Genomic DNA, 13,897 nt, shown 5'->3' with positions numbered 1-13,897 from the left:
CGGAAGTCTGGTCACCATTGGCTGCCTGGACTCAAATGTTGTGTCATGAAATCTCCAGAAGCTGCCACCTCCAGGCCTTCTGCTCTGTCTGATCATCTTATCTGTCACTCTGCACTTTGAACGCCAGGGCCGTGCCACCTCCATTCATTTCATCAATACTGGGCTGTGCAAGGGATGGTGAGGGACAATGTTGGACTGGCCGGGTCACCTAAGACTTTCAGTGAAGGAATGTCTGGTAGATGCCCATGCTGAAGATGGGACGCTGGGGACATCGAATGTACCGTGTTGTGTGACTCCATTACTGATGGAAGGTCATTGGTGCCATCGGTGCGGTCATCAAGGCGCTAGGAGTGTGGCGATGGCAGTGGCAGTGAGGGGGAGTTTGGTGACATTCGGTTGGCCTTGAAGCGATTCTGATGAAGAGGAAGAGGGAGGGAGGGAGAGGCAGAGCACCAGCCAGGTGGGTCATAGTGGGCATGGAGAGCTGCTGACCTGACCTGGGGACACACGTGAGTGGTGGTTGAGGACCTCCTAAATCCCACCAACACAGGGCCCGGGGATTCAGAGGGGGGACTCACTGGAGTTCTTAAAGGCTCAGGATGTGGCTGGGTGGTCTTAGCTGACATGTCACTTCAGCATTGCGTGGAGGTCAGGGACAATGCCTCTGGAGTGGCAAACTAGGGTGGGGGGCTCCCTAGAAAGGGGACTGGTGGGAGTGTTCCACACTTAAGGGGGTCACACTGGTCAGCCTTCCAGGAAGGCCACTGCCAGCCTCAGATTCAGGATCCCTGGCACCGGCTCTGGAAGGACATGGCATACAAGCGCATCCTTTGGGGTGTCCTGTGGTGGGGGGCACTGTGGCAGTATGGGGTGTCAGGTGCTGGGGTGCAGACCCACCCAGTGGGCACCAGAATTTCTAGGCGCAGCCAAGGACTGGACGGTGTGCAGTTTAGTGACTTCAGAATTGCCCCCCTTTGCTTTCTGAGGATGATGAGGCCCTGCTGGCTTCATTGGGTGGTGACCTCAGGTGTGCACAGGGGACGTCATGGTCCTCGGGCTGAAGTGTACCCTCTGGGTTGGGGATGAGGTGATGGAGGACCTTAAGTATCCCGAGGTCTTGCTATTGACAGGAGGATTGCAGCAGCAGATGCCACACTGGTCAGTCATGGTGAAGAGGGAGCCCAGAGGCTGTGGGCAGCGGTCGAGAGAACTCGATGGCAGATACAACCAGCAGATGGGCAGGAGTCCTGGCTCGGGCTTAGAGGTATGGTGAGGAGCTCCTCGGTCGCAGAAGGAGCCAGCTGAGATGGTCCAGCCATCTGGTTAGGATGCCACCTGGAGGACTCCTTGCAATGAAATTCTGGGCACATCCAACTGGGGGAGACCTTGGGGCTCAGCGGGCCTAGGAAAGCCTTGCAGGAGGTGAAGGGTTAAAGGGACCTCTGGGAGTCTTTGCTTGGGCTGCTGCCCCCCACCCCCCAATCCTGAACTGCATATGTGGCAGGAAATGGACAGATGGGTCATAGAAAGGCACTGCTCCTTGATGCCCGGTGCTCACCTACTGTGCCAACACAAGGATGTCAGCCACACCAGAGTGCAGTCATGAAGCCAGAAGAAGGAACAGGAAGACCCTTAACCCTCCAGAGGTGGTCCTCCAGTGGTGGCAGCCGTCCTCTAGGCGTCTGCACACCTCTAATGGGGTCAGTCAGGTTCTACAGCACAGCACTTTGACCCCACTCACTGGGCATCATTTCCTGCCTGGAGGGGTCGTCGGGTGTCCTTACAGTAAAATGCTGCCCTCTAGTGGCCACTGGGTGTTTACAGGAGGCAGCACTCCCCTCCAGTGGCCCACACCCTTCTTCAGTCATCAGGCTTATTTGGGGGTCCCTGCTGTTTAGTGCTGCCCTGTTGCCCACCCCCTCTACTCTGGACCACTCATTTCTGCCTGATGTGCCCCTGAGATCACAGAAATGAGAAGAAATAAGAAAACATCTCACCAGCAGCTGGGATGGTTGGATCTGCGGCAGCTACAGAGAGAGAGAGAGAAAGAGAGTGGGGGGGGGGGGGGTCAGTCCTGAGATTATATGGCGCCTTTTCAGTGGGCTTTATTGTCAAGTTGTCTGTCCCTGACCCACTAAGCTGGCCCACAGGTTTCCTTCCGTTCACCATTTTGACACCACAAGTTTTCTTTTTTGTACTTAGTTGGCGTGAGCAGGAAGTGGAATGGCGCTAGAAAATGCCTGCCCACCACCGTCTCCCAAAGCAAAGGCATGTGGGCACACTTCACCCCTGCCAGCTTTAGCCTTGCTGACTTTACACCCCACCCCAGGGGTCACCTGGATAAGCCCACCATGGACACATTGTACCCCGGCTGCTAGAGAACTGCCCCCTGTCTTTACTAACAAGGGGTCCCGCTCTGTAGACATGGGGTTATCACTAAATTCTCCAAAGGGTCAGTACCAACTTCAGAAAGCAGAAGGCCAATCTCATGCCCCTCTGCAGAGGGGGTCCATATCTTTACATTTCTTGGAGTGACCATCGTTGGTGACCTGAAGTGGGCATAGCACAGCCCGGCCATTGCCAAGGAGGCTCAGCAACGTCCCCAGAGGAGACCACTGTCACTGGCCATGTTAGGTCCTGCGTTGGCACCTACTCAGCCATAAGAGGGCACAGAATATGACTGGCATGCCACTGCCTTCTGTTTAGGATGCCAACCCAGAAGGGCCAACACATCTATTACAAACATCGGCCTTTTCCTGGGCAAACCAGGACCACTCAACAGCCGCTCCTGCTGACCACCGGCATAGCTTGACCAGGGCCACAGGCCATTGGGTACTCACCATCGACGAGCATCACCCCCGAGTCGGTCGCCGCCAGCAGCGAGGGGCCCCACGAGTCGCTGCACACGATGTCATAGGGGAAGTTGGCATAGAAGGACTGGGACTCCCAGGGCTAGAAGAAGGAAAGAGCAAAGGGGCAGAGGGTCAGCCGTGGCAAGGTGCCATACAGGGCAAAATCAGAGCAGGATGGAAAGAAAAGCAGGAAGAACATCAAGACGGAGCAACCAAAAGTAAGGGTCACTAAGAAAGGCACTATATGACGGCCCACTTATAACGAGGTCACCTCACGGGGGGGGGATTGGAGTGTGGGGGTCCACAGCATGATGGACAGGCTCTTTAGTGTTTTCTGGAGGTGCAGGGTAAGGTCCTGCTGGGTGACTGACATGACCACAAGGGGGCGCTGTGACAGGGGACATCAGGTGAGCAGATGGGGGCCACTTTACTGTCAGGGTGGGTGCTGAGACCAAGTGGAGGGTCACACAGGGAGGGCACCGAGGACATGTTGGGTCACTCCCTGTAATCATCCCTCACTCCTGTTCCATTTCTGAGGGTTTTCTGCCCAGTTTGTTCATCCTCAGAGTGGGGGGGGGCTTCATGTAAGTGTGCCTGGATGTTGCCAGGTGGACACGCCCCTTACTCTGTCAGCCAATGAGGTCAATGAGGCAGATAGTCTGTCCCAAGAGATACTGTAACCACGGGCGGAGCCTACTGTGTCCAGCCTTCCAATCAGAATACAGCGCAGAAGCCAACAAGCCGATTGGCACAGCCTGCTCTTAGTCACCCAGCCAATGGGGTTGTTGTCTCATTCCCAGTCCATAGTGTCTACGTCAGATGACTCGTGATTGGTGGCACACGCACCTCCTTTCTGCAGAGCCCAGTGGTGACCAGACTGGTAGGGGCATCGCCTCGCACGATGGTCTTCAGCTTTAACGCCTAAGGAAATAAGAGACAGACATGAATTAACACACACTGGAGGGGGCAGAGATAGAGGCAACTGCCCATCCTGGCACCAGAACAAAAGTGAATGACCAGGGAGTGGCACACTCAAGCATTGCCCACACGCACCCTCACAATCGCAATCCCCCTGAGGGGATTTCCCAGGGGGTCCTCATTCTTTCGTCTAAAACAATGGGCACACAAATGTGACTCGGCATCACAGACTAACCCCACCCACTTCTTCCACAGCTCCACCCAACTCTCGAACAGTCTCAGCCACTCCCCCCGATCACTCCCATGCACTGCTTACCCCGGTCTAGCCTCACACAAGCCACACCCACATTTGCCTAAACCACCCAGATGCCACTCCTCCCAGAATAACCCCACCCAAGTTCTGCCTGAACCCCTCCCACACTTCTTCACCACACCCAGTCCTCACACCAACCCCACTTTCACCTCTTCTAACCCCACCCACTACTTCCACAGCTCCACCCACATTTCCTGCCCACAGCCAGACACAGCTCACCCCAGCCTGTCGTGACCCAAGCCCTGCCCATGTGCCTCACTTGTCCTATCCTGACAAACTCCGCCTGGCGCGCCTCCTCCTTTTTGCGCGCTGATTTCGGCGATTCGGGCAGCACGTCGCTGAAGGACCTCCTGTTCAGCATGTTCTGCAAGCAGCGATGACAAGAAGAAACAGCAGTGAAGTGACATTCCTTATCCCCACCCCCCACACACATGCGAGGTGCCATGTAGGTGACATCTGTCACTCACAGTTGAGATTGGACCCCAGGGCCCCCCGATCACTTTGTGCAGGTCTGGCATGAGGTCCTGGTAGAGCGAGCGGATGAGCATGTCTAAGGTGCGCTGTCTTTTCTGAGCGAACGTCGGCGTCTCCAGGGTGGCCTTCTCGCCGTTGATTACTGTCAAGACATAGAAGGGCAGCCCATGAGTGGGCATGGAATGGGCATGAGATGTACACACCAAGGAAATGGGGGCATCTGACAAGTGAAGTGAAACATGCCAGGGGGCTTCAATCTAAAAACCCTGTGAAGTGACAGAGGTGCCACTCTGCCAGTCCAGCCATGGCTGGCACGTGAAGCTGACATCTGTATGAAACCCCCCTAAACACTGTGGTGCCATCAACCAGAGCAGGATCTGGGACGAGAGTGCCCCGTAGCCCTCAGCTGACCTCCGACATGGCAGGGGGCCTTGACATTTCTGAGGTTCCTTACAGGGTCTACTCACGTTTGACTAACAAAAAGTCCCTGAATTCCTGGTGGTCCGTAAACACTGGCGGAGAAGGGAGTGGTGGGCCAAACAGTGGGACGCTCTCTTCAGAAAAAATCTTTAACCTGCTCGAGATGGAAAAGAAGTTCAGAAATTGAGACACAGTGGGCAACTCCAGCCCCTGCAATGGCCTTAGAAGGGCACGGAGATGTCTGCACACCCATCAGCTCACTCGTCCACTCCTGAGCTGGCGCTGTCCATTACCAGAGCAGCACCAGCCTTGCACAGCCCAAGATGCCAGTCAACCATGGGAGGCACACATTCACATGCCTGCGGCCCTCAGTGAGAAACATTCGTGCCCCACATGTCCCTGGAGGTGGCATCAGCTGTGGAGACCCGACCCTCAGTGACACTCAATGAACACAAGCGGCTTCGAAGTTCTGAGCCCCAAAACAAATCCAAGAGCTGCCCCTCAGCCAGGTGGCACTAGTGCTCAATGGCAGGACCTTAAGTGTTTCATAGCCGTCCTACAAGGACCCCCAATGCCAGCCAGGCCTCCGCAGGCTCGAGCAGGACGTCCACGTTGGCACACTCACCTGTAGCTGTCGTTCTGCTTGTTGTATCTGACTAAGGCAAAAATGTCTGCAGTTCATGTCAAGGAATGAATGTCACCTGAGTGGGAACTCAAAGGGGGGCCTGGAACACCCTGAGCCTTTGGTGGCCTTCCTGTTGTCCAACACCGTGTCCTTTCACGCTCGTCCATTCTCCTGGCATGCAGACCCTGCACTCGCTGTGTCTATCAGTCTTTGTGGATTAATAGGTGACACTGCCCAGGTGACAATAGGGACTACACATACCTGTACGCAGATGGTGCACCAATCAGCACTTTCCCTTTAGAAGTCCCTGCCCCACCCCCACAGGAGGTCGCCTGGAATTTGCTCACCAAGTGGTTGACAAGGACGGAGTCACTTTAATCAGACTGGGAGATGGAGTTGGTGGTGGTGGGGGGGGGGAATCAGTGAAAGTGGACAGAAAATAAACAAATAAAAGCAGATGGACAGACAAACAGGCAGACAGATGGACGGATGGACAGACAGACAGACAGACAAGCAGACAGCCAGACGGACAGACAAACAGGCAGACAGATGGACAGACAAACAGACAGACAGATGGACAGACAAACAGACAGACAGATGGACGGACGGACAGACAGGCAGACGGACAGACAGACAGACAGACAGACAGAAAGGTCAAAACACAAAGACACCAAACACAATCAAAAGGCTAACATGGACCAGGGCTCAAAAGAGGCAAAGCTGGCAGGAAGGCAGGAAAGTGAGCGAGCGAGGGGGTAGCCCCTCAAGACTGACCAGGAGACAATGCATTAACATTAACGGTGGGGGCGTGGCCACAGTGAAGCAGCGTGAGGCCAGCGTGGTGAAAGGTGCCGCCCACAAGTCTGCCACTCACTCGGTCCGCTGGCTTCTGTCTGAGGAACTGAAGAAGGTCCCCATTCGTCCTTTACTTTACGTGCAGCTCTCAAGTGAAGCAGGTGGCACGTGATGGGGGCGTGGCCATCCCCACCTCAAACTCACTGATTTGGCGTCATCCCAGACAGGGACTAACAAAGGCGGAGCCAGGGGTCCACTTCAAGTCCACCACTCACTTGTCCTCCTGTCATCAAACGGATTTCAACTGGGGATTCAGACCTGAAAGAGGGAGAAAATAATAGGAGTGCGGCCTGTGCCCAGATTCATAAATGCCGTGACATTGGCACAGTGTGGGCACAACAGAGATGGATCCCACTGCTGCAGACCACAGCACAGGTGACAGAAAGTGTCTGTCACAACCTTGGATGACACCACAAGGCACACTCACCCAGGCTGGGCCGTTTTAGATTGGACAGCCAGCCTAACTCGAGGGCAACATGCAATTCTGGCACCAGGTGACCAAGCTGCTCAGCTGATCCAAGGTCCTTGGAGCTGAGAGCTGGCAGTGCCCTCAGATGGTCCGCAAGTCCCTTAAGTTCTTAGCTTACTGACCCAGTAAGGACAGGAGGGGGTGGTCAGTGATGCCCCACCTGTTAAAGACATTGGTGTACGTGGCGTGCAGCCCCCCCCAAGGCTTATGACCAACTGCTCCTAGAAGGGGTGACACCCCAATGCCACCATTCCATAAGTGGATGAGGACCTCCCAGGTGTTATGTTGTCACTCCCCGTCCTTGTGGATCCCCTGCTCAGTGGTGGTGCCCCCCAGCTCTTGATTTAATGTGGCACACTTTCAGCTCGTCGGTGGAGTGGCTTTGAGCCACTGGTCAACCAAGTGACATTCATGTGAACTTTCACAAGTCTGGAGCCACAAAGCCAATTGGCAGCTAAGCCTTCAGAAATGCCCCAAAGTGGTGGCCTCTCGATGGCTTCTGTGGCCCCAGGACTTGCTGTGGTGGCTTCCATCCTGTTGGCCTTCATTCAGTCGGCTCTGCCTCCAATGATCTCTCCATCCATTTCCAGTCCCCCCAGTCTGCCTGTGTCCACCATTAGAGGCTCTCAGTGACCCTCGTCCGTGTCACCAGTGTCACCAGTGTCAGCTCCTTGCTTTTACCTGCCATTCCTGCTCTCAGGTCCCTTCTTGGATGAAATGTGCGGGTGAGAGAGAGTTTTGAAATGGGACAGCTGGTGTGCATGGCACAGTAATCTCACAGACACTAAGGAGACATGGCACAGGGCAGGCATCCCAGGGCTGTGGTGGGGTCCTCGAGATCAGCTAGTGCCATGAAGTTCTACCAGCCTGTTAGGCTCAAGCCACTCTTCAGTCGGACTTCAGCGAGAAGGACGCATCCCAAGCACCCTGCCCGGTCAGCCACCACGAACAACAACAAACCAGTGAAAGGATACGCGTGAAATGGGACCGGATCATGGATGGCTTGAAGGAAGACGTGGTGTCATCGCCCTCCTGGAAAACGATGGTGACGATGTCATTCCCAATGTGCCGCTTCCGCTCCACCTGCGGGGAGAACCAATCATGCGTCAGAAAGTGCAAGGACAGCCACCAGGGGGCACTAGCGACGTTCACTATAGCACCCCCTGGCTGCCAGCAAACACACAACAAGCAACCTATGCTCACTCAGGCAGGGCATGAAAGACGCTATATAATTAAAGTCGCTGATTGATTTAAAGTGTTAGTGGGTGGACTGGGGGGCTTGTAGAGTTTGAACCAGCATGTCACCACAGGAGGGATTTCACTGGCAGCATGAGGAGAACACAGCAATGCCCTGAAAGTGCCCCTGCTGGGATGCAAATGACTGGCACATCACATGCTCTTTGACCCCAGGTGGTCCGAGTGTGAACTTGAGGACCCCTAGCCTCAGCATCAGAAGGACACGCTGGGGGCTTGGCACAGATTGAATAGGCTGACTGGTTTAAAGATCCTACCAGGTCCCACCCAGACAGCTCACCCCACTCTTCACTTGGTATTCAGTATAGCGCCTTTCCATAGTCACAGAACAAACCAGACCCCAGCAGTCCTCCACTGTCATGGTGATGGGCCTGACTGGCATTGTGAGAGGTGCCATTCTGTTTCTGATTAGACTTCTATTACTATTGTCAAAGATGACCAATCTGTAAGAGCAAAGGGTGATGCCAGGCGCTATATAAAGATGTGAGAGAAAGCAAGTGCATTCCAAGCAGGTCCATGGTACAGTAGGTGTGATATAGTGCCTTTTGAGCTAGGTCATGTTAAGAGTGACAGGTGGCACTTGCGGACAGATGGCACTTACCTGCTGCTTGTTTTCTTTCGAGTACGGCAGCATTGTCGACACATGGAACATAAGCTCGTGCCCCTGGTACACGGTGTAGATCGAGTTGATGCCCGTAGTGTCATCTGAGAAGCACAGAGATGCCAGTCACGTACAGCAAAGGCCACTCGGCTGTCTTTATGGCACCCCCTTCCTTACCTGGGGGGTTCTGGACTCCAGTCTGCTGGTAGGCACACCTCCAATGTCTTTGGGTCCCCTCATACCTGCGCCTTCCGATGGTAACCTGGAGACACTGGCATGGCTTGGGCACAGGGAGTCCATGATACGGACTGAGCGTCTACTCCCACTCCACTGGAGGCACCTCAGGACCCGCCCTCTCCCTCCCCTTGTCAATCAGCTCCTCTGTGAGATTCCATTGGTTAGAATAGTTTCTCAAGTCCCGCCCCTTCCCCATTCCCATATGTCTGTGATGCTGACAGACAGGCTGCTCTGATTGGAAGGCCCGTTCAGATGTCCCTGTCACCTCGTGTCATTTTGTCCCTTTGAATTGTGTTCTGAGTGACTTACTTTTCGTGTCCAGCCCTCCACGGTAGCCGGCCCAGCCCCTCAGTGTGATGGTGTCCCCCAGAAGGTTTAAAAACTTGTGGAAGCTCTCGCTGCCCACTTCTGTCTCGAGCCAAACGTGAAAGAGAAAGAAGGGAAAAAGATCAAAGCAGGCCATCATGGAAAAGCAGGGAAGTGGCATCGTGGGCCACTACTGGTCCAAATCAGGGGTCACTCACCGTTACTGAACATCTCGTCGTCAGTCAGCTGGCCGTCTTTTGCGTAGAGGACGCCGAATTTGAAGTTCACCGAGCCCTGGGGAGGGACAAGTGACACTCAGTTAACCCCCTGGGGAAAAATTTCAATGCACTTTGAGCTGTGCTCGGAGTAGAAAGGCACTATATAAGTCACTTTAGGACGCTGGGTACCATTCATCCTCCACTTCCTTCTTTTTACCTTCACCTTCCTTGATAAGAAAAGCTTTGGAAAAACAATCGGAATTGACAAAGTGTGTGTGTGGGGGGGGATGCTTTGGACCTGCCAGGCCTCTCACCAGCGCCCCCTCAGTGAGTGAAAGTAAGAAGAAAAGGTGGGCAGATTGGTACCGCGCCAACAGTTCGGAAATAGAAAAAATGAGAGAAGACAATGAGGAATCGGAGAAATCCGAGAGCGCGTCAGAAAATGAGAGCAGCCAATGGGAGGGAGGGATGAGAGAAAGCGCTAGAAAGAACCAACGCGATCAATAAACGATCAGTCAGTGAGGCCGACACACGTAATCAGTGCAGAAGCAGAAGAAGTGAAAAACCAGAACTGCGTCCAGGAGTAAAAGCCACGAGACCCTCGCCAGTCCGTACCTCCTGCTCCTCCAGCACCAGCAGATCCTGCAGAAGAAGACAACAGCGTCAGATGGGGGGGCCGCCGTGCAGCTCATTCACTCCTCCCTATGATGCCCACATCCTGGTCACATGTAATGAAAGGGTCGCCCCCTTGTGGTTGACGGAGGTAATGTCCGTCTAGCCACCCTGAGGCACTGGACGAGGCTGCTAGGAAATGTTACAAGTGCAGCAGGCAGCCTCGCCAATGGACTCCGAGTGCCCAGGTTAAGGGTCAGTGCCACTGCCACTTGGCACACGCAGGGTTCTGAGTGACTACCATGAGGTCAGCTAAGACCGTGGCACCCCAACTGCTGAGCAGGGCTCTCCTCTTCTGTTAAATTAGGCTGCTATGCTTGATGCCACGCTCTGAAAAACACAGCCTGGTGGCATCACCATGACAACCGCAGACCCCTGGGATGTGAGGGGGTCTGGGGGCCTGAGAGTGTCTGAGAGTGTCTGTCCGTCTCGCTTCACATCAGTGCAGCTGAAAGTCATCCCCAGCATTCTCTGCATCAACCAATCAGTGACCTCAGACCCCCCCACCCCCAACCCATCCCACCCACCGGCCGTGTCAGCAGTGGCAGCGCCAATGAGGCCACTGGACTTGCTTGTTACTTGTTTTTGTAAAGGCACAAGCAGACAAGCTGATAAAAATGACCAAACAATCGACCCCCTCAGACCACCCCATGCTGATGCCCACTCTGCTTTCTGACTGGCTTTCAGATTAATGTGGGCATTAAAAAGAAAAAAAGCAAACCAGGACAATCAATGTGGAGCAAAGTGTGCCAAGGATGCCCAGCTCACCAATGTTGACCCCTAAGGATGGCCACCAGGCTCAGAGGCTGATTGCCAACTGAATGACCAGGTGGGAGCGAGGTGACACTTGAACCAGAAGGCGTCGTCACCAATGTGTGGCTAACCTGTGGGTTCAAACAGATGGGCAACAACATGGGCACATCTGGAGTCAGTGAAGGCAGGCAGTCATTTGTCATCATGCAGGTCACTGAGCAAATGTTTGTAGAGTAGAGACAAAGAGGATGTGGGCACAAGTATGCCAACTAGACACCAGCCATTAGCCAAAGAGCCTGGCATAAATGGACCTCTAAGGGTGAGAAATGAAGAAGGCGTAGGACAAGGATCAGACCCTGTTCAAACAAGTGTGGGAACAGGGTGGGCACTCTGAACTAACGGGGTCCCTCAATCTGTCCACCATAGTGCCCACCCCTCGGGCTCACCTTCTGAATGTCAGGGTTCAGAATTTCGCGGGGTCCTTTCTCAAATCGGTCCAGGTTCATGGCACTGCAAAGCAAAGGACATCCAGGGAGTTAGCGGACCACCACTGTGGGCACAGCAGAGAATTCAAGTGTAATTAATTAGTTAACACAAGAAGGGTGGCATTATAGCACCCTGAATAAAGAGAGACTGAAAGGCGCTTGATAGAAAAGCGTCCGTCCACTCTGGCCATTCCACAAAATCCACAGCAGTGTGCCACGCTGACCTCACAGCTCCAGGGATCGGGGCTCAACTCTCTGCCCACTCACCACGACCCCCCTGTCAATCTTCCTCTCACGTTCCACAAGACTCGCCAGGTAAGTCCGAGAGCACACCCTGCCCTGCCCTGCCTTGGACACTCGTAATTGGCTCCTGCTTCTGCCCAAGGACTAAATGAATAATTGGCAGTGGGGGTCCGGCTACCAATGCAGAAGTGGCCCACTCCATTCCTATGTCTGGAGTGGACACCGACAGGCTTTGATCCCAGAGCCCTGTCCAGAGAGATGGTCCTTCACCACCAGTCTCAGGGTAGTGGGCATCAAGCTCCAGTGGGTCCATGCCATCACTTTGCCATGCTGAGCTCAGGGGCTCGTGCCCACTCCGTCACTCTGTGATGTGAGGGGATGCACATCCACTAGGAGACACCATGGGGCAGGCTGCTCAGTTATGTGGGCTCAGGACACACCCAGTGTGCATGGTCGGCACCAGGTGGCAGCATGTTTGTAGGTGGGAGTGAGCATGGACCTGGCCAACAGTGAGGTGGGTCCAGTCCCTCATAGCCCTGCTCATCCCACCCCATGGTAGCCCTGGCATCCTGGCGTTGACACGCACCTTAAGATGGACTTCACTGAGAGTGTCTTGGTCGGGCTGTAGGGCAGGCAGATCTTCTGAGTTCCCTGAAACAAAAAAACACCAAAGAGTCAGTGATGGCTGGCACTGCCATGTGCCCAGACTCACCCTGGCAAGGCAATTGGTATCAACTAACTGATGCCAGTGTGTGTCCTATCACTGGGCCCCCTCAACAGTTTGTGCCCACTGGTTCATTTGCTAGACCAGTTCATATCAGTCACGCCTTTCACTATCAGTGCCATCCGTTTATCCATTTTCTCACGTCAACACCATATGGGGCCGCTGCCTATCCTGGTGGCACTGGGCGCCAGACACAAGAGGGGACACACACACACCGTCACAGCACAGGCTGTGAGGTGCTAACACAGAAGGTCAATGGTCACTGGAACTGACAGGCTGCGACCACCAGCATCCCACCAGCGTCCCACCAGCGTCCCACCAGCACCTCAGTAACCGTCACCGAGCGCAGACGAGTAAGTCCCGCCCCTCATCTCTCACCCCCGATTTTGACTCTAGTGGGCAGACATCTACCTTGTGGTGTCCTGGGGTCATCACACCCCTATAATTGAGATAAAGTGCCCAGTGAGCCGTGGGCACCTGGCAAAGCGCTTCTCTTCATCTGGGATGTCCCTCCTTCCACCACCTCAATGATCTCACAAGTTCCCCAAATTTAAGTTAGATTTTTAGAAAAGTGCCCTGTGAAAGGCTGGTTGAACACTTGCAGGACGGCTGGTCTGTAGAAGCTGATGAAGAACATCCAGCACTGCCTACGAAGTGAAGACGTCTCACCGTGAAAGGCACCATATGGAATAAAGAGTCTCTCAAATACAACATCCAATCAGGGCATCCACGGCCAATGCATCCAGCCAATCCAATCCTTCCATTTTCCAAACCAAACCCATTTTCTCCTTAACAGGGGTACGGCAGTGCCAAAGCCTGTCCGGGCAGCAATGCACACAAGGCAGGAACCGACCCGGGATGGCACACTGCGAATGCGGGCACAAGGATCAATTGTAATGTTCCATGCAGGAAGAGTTGGAGGCTCAGCAGCACAGACAGGGGGTGCCATGCCCACCACTTACCATCTTTCTCCAGAGGATGGAGCGGTACTGTGGCACTCGCTGGTTGTTTTGGTCGGATAGAACGACTGACAGGTAGAAGGGGTTCTTCTCGGCATCCGTCCCCACGTAGTTCTGATGGACTGGAAAATAAAGAAATGGAAAAAAATCATGAGAACAGACATGGGCATGACGGGCATGGAAAATTCAACAATGGCGCCATGGCAGAGATGATAACCAGGGATATATTTGGCACTCCTGCTGACTTCACCTCAGGTGCCAATGAGATTTGAGGTTTTGGTTCTGACAAATACAACTGACTTCAAAAGGCGGACAGTGGGCTGGTGCTTATCCTGGTGGCACTGGAGAAAATTATGGACAGGGTGCCAGTCCATTACACTGCCAACTAACATGAGTCCCACTTAAAAACGCCAATCTGCCTAAGAAGTTAAGAGCCTGGCATGTAAAGTCACAACAAACATTTCATAGTGAATGTCATTCTGGTGCCCTACACCAGTCTGTGGTAGTAGGCACCATGCC

At 54.1% G+C, this 13,897-nt stretch overlaps 1 protein-coding gene across 4 annotated transcripts in view; it reads right to left on the bottom strand.

The window, feature by feature from the left end:
* The window catches only part of garnl3 (GTPase activating Rap/RanGAP domain like 3), a 75,725-nt gene that overhangs the window by 27,977 nt on the left and 33,851 nt on the right, over positions 1 to 13,897 (bottom strand). For 3 of the 4 annotated variants that reach the window (XM_028809021.2, XM_028809024.2, XM_028809023.2), the window contains exons 5-19: positions 13,382 to 13,500; positions 12,282 to 12,346; positions 11,414 to 11,477; positions 10,158 to 10,184; positions 9,543 to 9,618; positions 9,328 to 9,426; positions 8,782 to 8,885; positions 7,901 to 8,009; positions 5,603 to 5,648; positions 5,025 to 5,131; positions 4,551 to 4,699; positions 4,343 to 4,447; positions 3,699 to 3,773; positions 2,841 to 2,952; positions 1,998 to 2,027 (exon numbers count right to left, since the gene is read on the bottom strand). In XM_028809021.2, coding sequence (XP_028664854.1) covers positions 1,998 to 2,027; positions 2,841 to 2,952; positions 3,699 to 3,773; positions 4,343 to 4,447; positions 4,551 to 4,699; positions 5,025 to 5,131; positions 5,603 to 5,648; positions 7,901 to 8,009; positions 8,782 to 8,885; positions 9,328 to 9,426; positions 9,543 to 9,618; positions 10,158 to 10,184; positions 11,414 to 11,477; positions 12,282 to 12,346; positions 13,382 to 13,500 — 1,287 coding nt within the window. The remainder of the gene's footprint in view (positions 1 to 1,997; positions 2,028 to 2,840; positions 2,953 to 3,698; positions 3,774 to 4,342; positions 4,448 to 4,550; positions 4,700 to 5,024; positions 5,132 to 5,602; positions 5,649 to 7,900; positions 8,010 to 8,781; positions 8,886 to 9,327; positions 9,427 to 9,542; positions 9,619 to 10,157; positions 10,185 to 11,413; positions 11,478 to 12,281; positions 12,347 to 13,381; positions 13,501 to 13,897) is intronic. The other variant, XM_028809022.2, reaches the window with a different exon arrangement.

The sequence above is a fragment of the Erpetoichthys calabaricus genome, chromosome 9 (assembly GCF_900747795.2).
Source record: "Erpetoichthys calabaricus chromosome 9, fErpCal1.3, whole genome shotgun sequence".
NCBI classification, from domain to species: Eukaryota; Metazoa; Chordata; class Cladistia; order Polypteriformes; family Polypteridae; genus Erpetoichthys; species Erpetoichthys calabaricus.
This window is presented reverse-complemented; position numbering and strand designations above follow the sequence as displayed.